The sequence below is a fragment of the Aphelocoma coerulescens genome, chromosome 2 (assembly GCF_041296385.1).
Source record: "Aphelocoma coerulescens isolate FSJ_1873_10779 chromosome 2, UR_Acoe_1.0, whole genome shotgun sequence".
Lineage (NCBI taxonomy): Eukaryota > Metazoa > Chordata > Aves > Passeriformes > Corvidae > Aphelocoma > Aphelocoma coerulescens.
The window spans coordinates 69162350-69176137 of record NC_091015.1 but is presented as its reverse complement, the minus strand read 5'-3'; the positions used below and the strand labels follow the sequence as shown (position 1 = coordinate 69176137).

Here is a 13788-nt window from a genome sequence, read left to right as displayed (position 1 = left end):
CTGTACCTGCAGTTGCCTTGGTTTGAATCAAGAATTATAAGCTTCCAGATTTCGATCAGCCATCTAATATACTCAGTATGAAATTTTGCCCTAGATATTAAAAGAATGGTGCCTACTTCTAGTCTGAGGGGAGTATGAACTCCTGAAACATCTAAAAAGAATCACTGGGGAAACTGTTCAACTGAAATAATCACCTACACTAATACTGGCAGATGTACTTCATAGGGCAGAAATGGATGGTAAAATGAGTCCCTAAAAAGTTTTAAAATTGAATGTTAAAATGGAAGTTTAAGTACCTTCTCCTTGAGACACTTGTAATTCAAGAATACTTAGTGAATTTATAAAGAACTGGTTAGAAAGTTCAAGACCTTTGAAGAAAAGCTTATAGTAGCTGGTACTTCAGTAAATGGGAAAAAAAAAAATTAACAGCCATAAAATTATTCTGCATAGTTACCTGGTCTAACTTGAAATAAATTGAGCTATTTTCTAATTATGCTTTTTTATTTCTGTAAAGATATTAATTCCACTCTCACTTTCCTAGGCCTTTGATCATATTCTTTCTGCTATAGAGGACATTTCTGGACAAATAGGGCATCATTATCTGAGAGACAAGTAAGTAGTAACTAATTTGTAATCTTGAAATACTGCTAGGAAATATTATCTGCACATTGTAACTTTTTAAGCCTGTGAGCTTAGGGAAAGCAAGGATGTTAAATGTAGTTTAAGAGGTTACATACTGAAAATACTGGAAATACAGCAAATGTCAAAGCAGTGTATTTTTGTCCCCTTACACAACTAGAATCTTTACTTTCTCTCCCACAGTTCAGATTATTCCTTTGCAGGTGCCTCAGTTCACATACAGGGGTGTTCTCTCAAGATTAGAGAATTGACTATTTGCGCAAGTTTTCACCTAGAACATTAATGTTAGTTTTTCTTTGTAATACTACATTTCATGAACACTATTTATGTGTGGAGGCACTAAAAAACCTCACCTACAACTGTGCTAGCTGTTCATCCTATTTCTACAAGGATGTGTTCAACAACTCTCAAAGTGACGGCAGAGGGTGCTTTGAAATTACTCTGACAGTTTCAGCCTATTAGCCTGAAACCAATAATGAACCCTCCCCTCTGTTTGTAGTTGATTCATCTTGAGAGAAGCAGAATTACTCAGTTGAAAGATACACCATTTCCTTTAAAGTACATGTGAAGAGTTACCCCTGTGATGGGCACACTTCCATACCTAGATGAATAAATGGAGAAAAAAGGACATTAAATCTGGACATCCTTAAGAGTGTTCTTTGAAGTTAGGCCATTCTCTCCCTGGAGTTAGGTCATTTCATAGGTGCAGACAGTCACAGTTTTGACCTGCTAACCTCTTGCTGGCTCAACATGCCAATTCCAATCCAAAAGTCATGTGGTTGTGTTAGCTTTCCTGCATCCAGTTATAGAGACAACCTACTTCCTTTCCTTTTGCTCTTCATTCATTTATGCAGTGAAGAATTTTCCTGAGGTACTCCACACAGAACATCTTCTTTCTTTTGGTCTAAGTTTGTAGTTTACTTTTGGGGAATAAATTTGAGTACGCTATATATAATACAGGTGAATACATCTCCTGTTTTGATGTATTGCCTCAAAGATGGAGCTATATTTTTAAAGTGGCAGATTAGTGTGTGACTTCTTGCATGTCAGACACTAATCCCCTGAGTAAGAACAGAAGGAGTAGCTTAATGTAGATTCATGGTTGAGTGTGTGGTTTGATGACCAATGTATTTTGAATGAGACCATCTTAAGCCTGCTTTTTGGACTCTATGTACATGAAAGCGCTGCTTCCATAAGGAAATGGCAGCCCCTAGCATCCTCACTGATGGGTTGAGATGTGGCAGCCTGAATTACAGCCTGCTGGTCAGCTGTTCTGGCTAGAGAAGAGGAATAGTTATCAATTATGTGAATAATATTTAATACAAAAGGGTTTAAGTAATCTGAATCAAAAGTTGTAAACTCAAAATGGCCATTGGGCAAGATGGATAAAGTCACTCTGAGCAATAGTCTCCAGAGCTGCCTCATGCCCTTCAGATGAAGTGTCGAGGAAGTTAGAAGAAAGTACAACAGCCTTTATCTTCTGAACCCTAAACATGACAGGGCAGATACCCTGCTATCAGACAATCTTGGAAGTGTAAATCATTGAAAATACACATGGCTACTATCCCTCAGAGCAGAGAACATCAGTGGCATGAATAAGGCCCTCTCGTAGAACTTCTGGAAGGGCACTGTTACTCTGAACTCATTTTCTGGTCTGGCTGTCCTACAATAGAGCTAGGGAAAAGAAGATCACTTTCCCAAGGAGGGACAAAAATTAAATATAATCAGAAGTGGAAAAAAAAGGTAGCATGATCTCCCAAAGTATAAAATGTGTGGCTGACTCTGAAATGGGATACTGTAATCATAGCACTCTTGCAGTAGTGTTGGGTAAGTGAACTGATTAAATGCTTTGTGGCAGCTGCGTAAGTCTGTACCAGGCTTTTCCTTAACTTTCTTTATGCTAATTGAAAAGCTTCAAGACACAAATCCCTCGCATTCCTCTGTTCACCATCTTTTTCAAAGTGTTTAGCTCAAAAAATATCATTTATGCTAAATTAAAAATGCTTTGAAACTAAAATTGCTTGTTGCCATTAACACAGTTTGTTTAAATTATCAGGTGGTCCAATTTTGATAGGAAATTCCTCAGAAAAATACTGATGAGAAGGTCTGCCCAAAAATCAAGAGACCAAATCCTTAATGTTTTCCATGAGCTCAACTTGAAGGATGCAATTAGCTATGTTGCTGAGGTACTTATGAACACTTGTTGACATATTATAGCATCATTTGAAATTTGATTTTTTAAAATTTATAATATAACCTAAAGTTGATATATTGCAGGAGATGCCTATAGGAAAACTATTTCCATCTCTGCTCTGCTTTTTTTTTTTTTTTTTAAATGTGTTTTGAGTGTCAGTATTGCCTGTTTGAGAACTACTCTCAGTATTGTGCCTGATTGCCAAATACTAGTATATTGTACTTAACGTCAGTGTACATTTCTGTTGGATTTTACTGAAGATCTTTGTTTCTATATTCATTACATGAAAAGGATACTGGAATTCTGGAGGGACGTTGTCTTTCTAAATGTGTCAACAGAGTCTGGCTCCTGCAGGGTAGTGGTTCTATGTGATGATGAATCTGATTTGGGGAAGCTCTCTTCCAAACGATGTGCATATGTGGCCAAAGTGTGGGACTGCTAATCTCAGTCTGCCAGATCATTGGAACACACACACACACACACAAAAAAAAAAAAAGGGAATGTAACTTCAATTCAATAGAATCATAACCCCCACAATTCAATAATTAGGGTTAAATATGCTACAAATATCAAATGCAATTAAAGAATTGTAAAGTTAGGGAAACATCAGACTTGCAACAGGAGAAATTTTGAAAGGAGAAGGGAAGAAAGTTTCTGACCTTCTGCAGGAGTACCATTCCCAGACCAGAGCAGTGTTGCCACATTTTGTAAGAATTCCTAATTTTTTCAGTAGGAAACTAGTCACCTTAGTTCAAACGGCCACAAATGTGCAGTATTGATACAGTGTAAAGAATAGCTTTAAATGGAATAATTTTAGAAGTGATCTTTGAAATTATACTCTATCCATGCCCATAATCTTGAGTTGAACTAATCTTCACAGTTAGGTGATATATCAATTAATTTCTTTAATTTAAATACAAAACTATTAATGATTTATACTACTACTACTACTGGTAAGATTTTTTTTCTTTTTTTGAAAATGAGCTACAGCCAGGCAGTCTCCTTCCAAGGAAACATATAATTTTGGAGATTGAATTCAGAAAGAAGATGAAATTCAGAAATTATGTTAGTATGAAAAATGGAGAATAGTTCACAAGACAAGCAAATTCTTCCTTTTGAGATTTTTTTAAATTATCCATTTGGTTTTCAGACCATCTGAGCTCAAGAACCAATTTTCTTTCTTTTGATACTTTCTGGGTCACACCTCAGAGGAAGAAAGTTGGATAATGACTTTGATGCGGATGACCATGAAACTCATGTTCAGATTAATTGCTGAATCTGTTCAGTAGATTTGTTACAGTGTTTCTTCTCTTTAACAGATGCAAAGGGCTTTATAGATCACTAACACATGCAGATTTAGGATCAGAATTTTTATCCAATAATATCTTTGATCCCATATAGTAAAGACAGATTACGTTAGATTATTAATTTTTTAGGAGATGAAACACAAGGGAACTGCCTTTTGTCACCTTAGTCCAAATGCTATTTGTGTATATTGTTTCTTGCAGATAAATTCTATTGTGCAGATGTCTACTGATCTGATAATAATAGACAAGAAATTGAAAATCTCCAAGTTCTACAGAAGTTTTGTAACATATTTTCTTCCAGCAGAAATTAATTATGAGTTGTGAATCCTAAAGTCATTTCACCTTTCTCACTTTAATATTTGGTTCAGTGACACACTGCTTTAACAACTTTTTCTTCACTTCTCAAATATATCTTTGAACTAAATATATATGAATTACAAGCTGACATTGAAATTGAAGATATTTTTTCCAGGACAAGTAAAGACCTGCCTCTCCCAGCTACTCACTCTCTTCTTAATTGCAAGAAACTGAGGAGTTTAAAAATTATTTTTTTATCTTTTTCTTTGTTCAGCTCTGCTGTTATGCTGAATCTGTACAATAAATAGGAGTTGAGAGAGTTCAGTCTCAATCTTAGTAAAATCTTTACAGTTCAGAAGGGAGAACCTAAGCCAAGAAAAATGAAAATAATCCAGAGCAACTGAACAGAAGTGACTTAAAATACTCATGGTTCATAACTTGTTCTGGCTAAAATTCCTTCACTGATGATATGGTATGATGTATGTATAAAACATTCAACTTGATTTGAAAAGAAAGTCAGGTTCACTTAAGAAAATGGATTGGGATTATGTTCTTTCAGAATTCAATTTTATTAATCTCAAGTTTTCTGCCTGCACAGGCCAGAGTATATTTCTTAAGCCCATTGGTAGCCCACATATTGTGATACATATGTGGGCTACCACAGCAAAAGAAAGCATTTATTTGGTTTGCTCCATGAATATGAAAATGTAAAGGGAACACAGTACAGTTAAAGTTGGAGAAATGTAGATAAAATCTCTGTTCTGCAAGGGAGATGATTTTCTTGATTATTACTGTTTAAAATGTAGACACCTGCTATGTGATTTCTCTCTGCTGTGATTCAAAACCATAGATGGTTTCAGCCTGTGTAACCACAATGTCACTCAACAGACACTTTTTAGCTAAACAGGAGATTACTTAAGGTGTAGGGAAAACTATGAAGACATAAAACTGGGTTTTTCCAGCAGTTCACTTCTGTGACACTAGTTTTAGAACGGAAAGAAAATCTCATCTCTTCAATATCTCATCTTGTCACGCTACAACCTCTTTCTAATAGTCTTGTAGACTTCTATCCCCACTTAATATTCGCTGCTTCCAGTCTGGTAGAGAACAGAAAACTTAGTGTTGTGTCTTTGAAAATGCTCCTGATAGTGTAGTGATGTGTTGATACATGAACATCTGTATGTATATCCCTATGCACTTGGCTTGCAACATTGTACAAAGTAAAATTGCAAATCTATTGAGGCACCAGAAATCATTCACCTTTTCCAAATCAATTTATAAGACTGCAGTGGGTTTTCTTGTTGCTTTGTTTGTTGGGATAATGTCACTCAACGTAAAGAAACCATAAAACCAAAAAATGGTTTTTATCTGTTACAACTCCTCCAATGCTTCTTGTTCCATTTGCATAAATACAGTCTCACAGGTTACCTGTATTCTGATACACATTTTGCCCTAGGTGTTTAGAGCTGTAATATGTCTTGTTTCTTTCCATGACCAGGGAGAACGTAGAGGTTCACTGGCATTTATTCGTTCACCAAGTACAGACAACATGGTAAATGTGGATTTCAGCACTCCACTCCCGAGCACTGTGGAAAGCTCTGTCTCCTATTTACTGTAAGTAATGTGGACTGATGGGGTGGTATATGAGAGGAAATCGAAACACTGCTAAAAAATTGAAAAATGCAAATTACAGGGGCTTCAGTCACTATTTTATGAACTTTAATTAATATTTTCTCCCACAGAAAATGGGTATATATGGATTTATATAGTTGTATTTTACACACAATTTTTTTCAGTGAAGGCTGGTAAGATGAAGCAGACATCCACATTAGAGTTGTTTCATATGCCTTTGGTTCACCCACTATTATATATAGGGCTAGATGCTATTTCTGTGTCTGCTCCAGAAAAAGTAAGGAGAGAGGCAAGGAAAATAATTGCCCCTTCTTTAACTTTTTGATGAATCTGTCACTGAACAGACCATGTGTCATGTAAACTGTGAAATTAATTAATACTACATCCCCTGGAAAGACAAAAACCAATAATCTTTTCACATTTCCCATAAGGCATTTGCTCACTCATTGTCATTTAGTCAGTTCTTAGTCTTCCTTTTTTTTCTTTTTAAACTTCATCTTCTCTTCTCCCTTTCATTCCTTGTCTTCCTGGCTTTTTTTTCCCTTCCTCTTCAGCAATCACTAATTTTAAAAACCACTGCTTGTGTTTTTCTTCAGGAGAGAAAAAGCTGGACCGGTTTGCCTTGACATGCAAGCTTTAGAGCAGAGGAGGAAAAGTATCCGGGACACAGAAGATACTCTAGCTCATCACACCCTACAACAGTACCTGTATAAGCCCAGGCAGGAGGTGAGTGCAAAAGGCTAGCATTGGACTGTTTTCCAATCTAAAACTAGGAGGAAATAGGAACCAAAGTTTGCGAGTGAAACTCAGAAGGAGAGAACCCACTGCAAAATCCACACGCTTGAGGAAGACAGGCTCTTTGTGTGATTTCTTATTTAAAAACATGCCATTTTAGAAGAACTAGTGCCTTTGAAATCACTGGGGCCAGTGGAATGCAGAACTGTGTCCAGCAAAGGTTCTGATCAGGATTAAATGAACTGAAGTGATTGAGACACATATAGGGAGAGGCTTACTTTGAATGACAGTCCACACTTACACACTTAAAATTCCTGGACTTGTTTAATGAAGAAGAAAAAAAATAGGAGTTTCATTAATGCCTACAGAGTAGTCTTTAGTTCATTCTTTCTTATGGAGTTGTTTACATTTTCATGACACTGATTGAATGCATTGATTCAGGGCTTTCATCTGTATTTCTAAATAAATGAATATTGTCTTCCCTTCCTGGCCACAGCACAAACACCTGTACAGTCGACATGAGATCATGCACAGTGAAGATGACAAACAAGACAAGGAGATTTTCCATAGGACAATGAGGAAACGCTTAGAATCTTTCAAGAGTACCAAACTAGGAATAAACCATTCCAAGAAGCTCAATAAAATCCACAAACGAGACCGGGGCCAAAAAAGGGTAAAATACTTTCACAAGGAGCCAGACGTAGCCACCTATTATGCAAACTTATGGGCGGGAAGGGCAGGGAGGACTCTGAAGGGTCCTATGTCCTGCATTTATTTCTATCCTATAAAACTTCATGAACTTAGAGGACCTAAGCAAGAAGAGATTAAACTAGGAGGTACCTCAAGGGGCTTCTTCTCACATTCTGCACTTCTCTATGCTTTGGGACTCTTCTTCTGGGTGAGAGACTTCTGATCACTCGAAAAACAACAGACCCTGAACCATGCTACAATGCTGTGGGGAGATTTTGCAGGATAGAGGTAGCAGGGTAGCTCTACGGCATGGAGCATTCAACCAAATTTGTATGAAACTAAGAGGGAACACACAGCATAAAGAGCCAAAATTTCTTTTTTTCACCCTGTACACACTACAAGTGTAGGTGGGAAACTAGTGGCATCCATATTGAGTCTCAAGCAAAGATTACAATGGATTTCAGGGTTATTCTGCTGGACTCATCATTTCAAAGGGTGTCACTGCCATTGCTATCTGATGAGATTATCATTTTTGGTCACTTTTGCTTTCTTTTCAGAGAAACAGCAGTGTCATACCAAATGGAAACATTCCTTCAGAAAATCCAGTACAAGATTTTACTTTGAAGGAAAAAGGTAAAAAGACTCTTAGACTGTTTTCATTAACTGACTTTTACCAGCTACATTGCCAGTAAAGTATCACTAAAAGATTTTGTGATATTCAGCAGCAAATCTGATAGTAAAAAGGTACTTCTAGTCATAGTTCAGAACTCAGAGTGGTGATCTGCTTCATGCTTAAATGCAGTATTTAGAAGTTGGTTTTTTAGGAATCTTGATGACAAACAAAATTTTAATTGGCTTTTTTGCTCACATTTTTAAAATATCACATTTAAATTCTGTAAACAAAACAATGCAGTGGCTACAATATAAATGAACTTTCAGTTTCTGTTTGGATAAGATACACACAGCTGCTAACTTTTTTTCATCATGGCAGGACATGTCTACCTAGGACATCAGCCATATAAAATACAGTAGCTGAGATGACATTCTTATCTGAGTTAAAGTCCACTGTTTTAGAAGGGTCTGAATCAGAGGTGAGCCTAAGAAAGCATGATATAACTCAAGGAGGGCGTAGCTTTGGAAGGAACCCATAGTCAGGTCAGTTCTAGCACCGCTTCACCCTTCATGAATGGATCTATCACATGGGTTAGGCTTGGAAGTATAATTGGAAGTTGACCAGCCTAGGGACTACCCCTAGCAAAAGTTGGTTTTGCATATAAAGCCCCTAATTCTTTCTTGTCTTAGCCATTTTTTGGCATTGGTGTCAGGCATAGCAAGATGTGATGGGTGCTAACATGTTTGTTATACAATTATAAAATAATACATGTCACTTCAAAACTGAAATGTGGTTAAATGCCACTGAACTAACTTTATGTTTATGCCTGCAACTCCTTGACCTCAAAGACACCTCAAATAAAATAGAGAGGGATTTATCTTTTCTCAGTAGCTCCAAGCAAACATATTTTTCCTTATGTATCTTCCTTGAATCATTTACCGTTATTTTTCTTTGGCTGAGAGGGACAGTACAGGCTGGCTCCCCAAGTGTAAGATTCTAGAACTACTTTGCATGGGAAGAGCTTTCCAAATACTTATTAGTAGGTCATTCAATATTGTCTTATTAAAGAACTCTGCATAGAGATGTTATCATCTACTTAAAATCAAAAAAGTTTAATTGGAAGACAGTCTTCCAATTAAAAGTGGTTTAGCAGCTATTGCAAAACTTACTCTACTGCAGTAAAAGCAGTAATGACCTCATTAAGTTTGAAATTAGTCATGACTAATGCTGACCTGTGTCAAGTGATGAAAATCCTTGTTAAAGATATATTTTTGATAACCATGCCAGGATCAAACCAGCATGTAATAGCATTTTCTATCAGAACTGATACAAATCTCTAATCAAATTGCACTTCCTTTTTTTTTATTATTTTCTTTTTTTTCCCCCCAGATTTGGAGTTTTCTGAATCAGAAGAAAATAATGATTATGAGACTTTGCATCTAGGCAAAGGAGTTGATTTCCTGGCTAATGTGACGAAACAAAATTTCACAGATACTCCTGCTGGTAAAAATATTTATTACTTACAAAGGTTTTTTTTCCCCTCAAATATTACAAAATCTACTAGAAATGCTGATGAGTTAGCCTGGGGTTTTTGTTTGATTGAATGATTTTATGTGTTCTATCTGAAAATACATTTGCTTAATATTAATGTTAACATAAAGATTTTTAGATATCTGGAGGTATGGAGAGCATCACATTTGAAACTGACAGAAATTGTGAACATGACTACCTAAACCAGTTTTAAAGCCACTAAGCATTTTTAGCAACAGAAAATGTTATTTTAGAACTGTCTTATCTCACAAGACCAGTCAACACTAGTCCTTTGGAATTGTTTTTCACTTGCACTGGAACTTTGTTGTGATAAATTTTGTTCTTCTTTTTTCAGGCAAGATCTCTCCTTTTATATTGACACCCCCTTCAGATCCTTACAGGCTTATAAAAGTCACTGAAAAGGGCAGATTTGCAGCATTTCTGGAGCACTCAATGCCCTTGATTTCCAGCCCTGAAAGGCTCCAAAATTTTAGATTGGAAACTTATAACTATACATAACAGAAAGCACATCATACCATTTATGGAGTTATAAAATTTAGTATTTCTCTTCAGCACTTCTGTCTTTACATTTTTCAGCATGTCACTGTATGCTTCATGTGTAACTTGGTGCCTACAGCGAAGAAATACACGTCTGTACTCTTGAGGCAGACACCCTGAAATGCATTTTACACATGACACTGTTTCATGACAAATTCTATGTCTGAGTATGTATAAAGACACCCAGAAATAAGTGGATGGCAAGATGCAAAATGTTTATGTAAAAGCTCAGCAAACTTGGTAACTGTATGAACAGGCTCCTGTATCTTACTTTTGCCTATCTTGTGGCCTGACATAGCTACCTCAAACTCATCTGTTTATGGAATGGTGAAGTTTTTTTTTCATTTTTTTTCCCATCTCCTATTTCTTTTTTATGGATTTGATTTGAATTTTCTGCAGTGATTTCATGTTGTGCTTTTTTTTTTTTTCGCTTAACACTTATGGACTGATTACTTCTTTTATTCATTTTATTTTTTGTCTCCAGATATCCCTAACATAATTGCATGTTCAGTGTGACCTCCGATTTTTCTCTTTAATTGAAATCCAATATAAGTCTAGCAATAACCAAGGTATACGTGTGTGTAATGGTCTGTGTATTGACTTAGTCACATACATACCAGCACTTATCTGCCCATTTTTTCCACCAACAGCCCTTCTCCTTCTCTCGCTGTATTATCAAGAAATCATTTTGATTACTTTTATTTGTCACTCGTAATTTTTTTTTCTTTAGGAATTGATAACCCAGTATTTTCAGCTGATGATGACCAAAGCATCTACATGAAGTTCTCACCATGGTTATCTAGTGAAGATACTGTGGTACCATCTCAAAGGGCCCGAGTGCAGCTCCCATATTCTCCAAACAACTTCAGACGGCTCACTCCAATCCGGCTCAGCAATAAATCCACAGATTCCTTCCTGCTAGCAGATGGCCCAGAGGACCGACCCAGATCTTTTCTCCCAGAATCAACACATATGTAATATTTTAAAAGATATTATCACCTTTATTTTTTAAACAGAATTCTTATCAATCCTGAGAAGTAAACTTATTTTTCTGTTTTTTCTTCTTTCAGAAAATCTCTTTCCTTCCTGATTTCTTTGTACAACTAAACATCTTTTATTTCCCTCCAATTTGATTAACAAAACATCTTTCTATTTTCCTTCTGCAGAAGAGCTGTTCAACTATTTGGGGTCCAATGCCTTGCTACTTTTACAGCAGATAAGAGTCCTTCTTTTTGTTTTCACTTGGATATTTTAAATGCCAAGAAAATAGTATTCCAACTACCAGAATATTTGGCATATGTTTTCAAGAGGCTTCAGGTTTCCTGGTTAGTCAGTCCTAGATGATAAAATTGGTACCTGAATTCCCTAAAAGGAATAAAATTTTTTGACTCTATTGCTAAGAAGCCTTGAGTTAGTTTTGAACATTTGTCCAGATTATTTATCCAGTGTCCAGGAAGCAAAAATGCCCCACTGCTACAACTACTCAGTGACACTACTGATGTACCAGTAAATTACATAAAAAAGGACTTTAATAATGTTTACTAAAATGCATCAGAGGGTCTTTGTGGGGATAATTGCACAACAGTATTGTGGAGGAAATTAGAGCTTTATCCTTAAACTGTAAATTTATTTTAATCCATACTTTATCTTGAAACTAGAAAAAGGCTTAGCTTTCTGATGCAGTAAATATCTTGTTGCTTCTAATGTATTAGAGGCTTAAAATTAAATTGACTCTGGGTTTAAATGAATATCGCAGTTGCCCTTTAACTTCTGCTGTGTGTAAATTTTCCACACCATAAAATCATCCTTCACTTCCATAATCAAGTCAGGCAGTGCTTCAAACGAGGTGGGTCAGGTCCACAGTTCAGATACTATGATTGAATAGAACACAGGGCACTGCAGGGATTGTGCAATGAAACACGAAAGTCAGTCTCATTGTGAATACACTTTTGCGGAATCCATGGTCACAAATGTATATCTTAGTGTCCTTTGTGCATCAACAAAAAAAATAAGTTGAAAGTATTCTGTAGCTGGTTGATGAAACTTTGTTTAGACAAACACCTGAGGCAAAGAGTGAATACTGCTAATTTTGACCTAAGAAGAATTTCACAACCTCTTGAAAAGAAATAGAAAAAGAAGTTCAACTTTTCTTCTGTTCCGGCTTCTGTCCCTTCAGAAGATGTGCTAGTTCAAGGGTAATTAGAGGACACACATCACTACTGGAGTGGCCTGTAGGTCTGTGTTTGGTTTCAGTACTCAGTTTCTTAATGGTGTGTCTTTGTTTATTTTTTAAATGGTGTTTTAATATAAACACTGGATTAATTAAAGGACTATGAATTACAGTCCAGTATCCTGATTAAAAGTGTGAACAATGAGCAGCATTCCAAAAGGAAAATTTCACCATGACACTTATCCAGACTGAAATCCTCTTCACTTTTTTTTCCCCACTGAGAACATTGTCAGAGAATATTGACATATGACCTGCAGAACATTTTCTTGCTAACCTGAGTTCTTTTCCTCCATTTAATTGCTTTATTTATAATTCAATTTATTATTAGGAAGTGGTATGTGTAAGTTCATCTGTGGGTATCTTTGATATGTCAAAATCACTGGATTTTTGACTGCTGTGTTTCTTAATAAGTGTTTTGCAAAGTTAGATTTCCCAAGCTAATAAGCATAGGAGTACTCTCTGAAACAGTCCTCTGAATGATCTCCTTAACAAAATTCTCCCAATAGGAGAATGATACCAAAATTTCAATTAGAAGGTTTTAAAAAACAATGGAAGCTGGAAGCCAAGAGTGGAAATGTTAAGTTTCTCTACATACCTAATGTATACAGAAAACTAATCATACGTTCTGATCAATAAGAGATTGACTCCCTGGAGTCAAACCCTCTGCTACTTGATTGAAAGAGTACAATTTGTCTCAAAAATTTCTGAAATATTTCCTTGCTGAGCATCAGGACTGTTTCAAGATAAAGATACACCTTAGTGACCAGACGATGGCTCCATATCCTAACTATCTGAAACAGGCAGTTTTTCATCCCAAACACAGAGCTAAGTTTGGCCTGACACTCAGCAAGAATAAGAAGTTTGAGTGAGTTAATTAACTCACTTCAGGTTGTCCAAGATAGAACAGGCTACAGAGTAGAGCTCTTCAGGAAAGAAAAAACGCTTAAATCACTCACTTTCATAAGACTTTCATAAAAATAGCCAAAAGCAAAGCCCAGTAGCCAGCATACTAATAGATAAAGTGTGTACAAAAAGAAAACAAATGTTTGTATTTAACTGTGCTCTCTAGGTGATATGGACCATGATGTTGAAATGACAGAATACTCCTCTTCAGATGATCAACTAAATCAAAATGGAAGTGTTTCAGTGAATCCCCTCCACTTCTTCCCGTCTTGTCTTCAAATGCCTTGGACACAAAACTATTCTTCATTGGAAAACAGAGGGAATATATCTCTTTCTGCTGTCTCTGAATACATAGCTTCATGTGACCCAAATGTATCTGATCTCTTCTGGGAATCGGGTACAGATACGAATAACAAAGAGACAGTAAACTCAGGTTATTGTTCTGAAGTTAGCTTCAAGT

The 13788-nt window shown here is 36.2% G+C and overlaps 1 protein-coding gene across 1 annotated transcript in view; it reads left to right on the top strand.

Annotated features, from left to right (window-relative positions):
- The window catches only part of SLC9A3 (solute carrier family 9 member A3), a 50927-nt gene extending 39061 nt beyond the window's left edge, over positions 1–11866 (top strand). The window contains exons 9-16 of the mRNA XM_069007913.1: positions 542–612; positions 2696–2825; positions 5936–6051; positions 6666–6795; positions 7301–7477; positions 8052–8127; positions 9497–9610; positions 10926–11866. Of these exons, the coding sequence (XP_068864014.1) occupies positions 542–612; positions 2696–2825; positions 5936–6051; positions 6666–6795; positions 7301–7477; positions 8052–8127; positions 9497–9610; positions 10926–11173 (1062 nt within the window). The 3' untranslated portion in view covers positions 11174–11866. The remainder of the gene's footprint in view (positions 1–541; positions 613–2695; positions 2826–5935; positions 6052–6665; positions 6796–7300; positions 7478–8051; positions 8128–9496; positions 9611–10925) is intronic.
- Positions 11867–13788: the final 1922 nt, after the last annotated feature.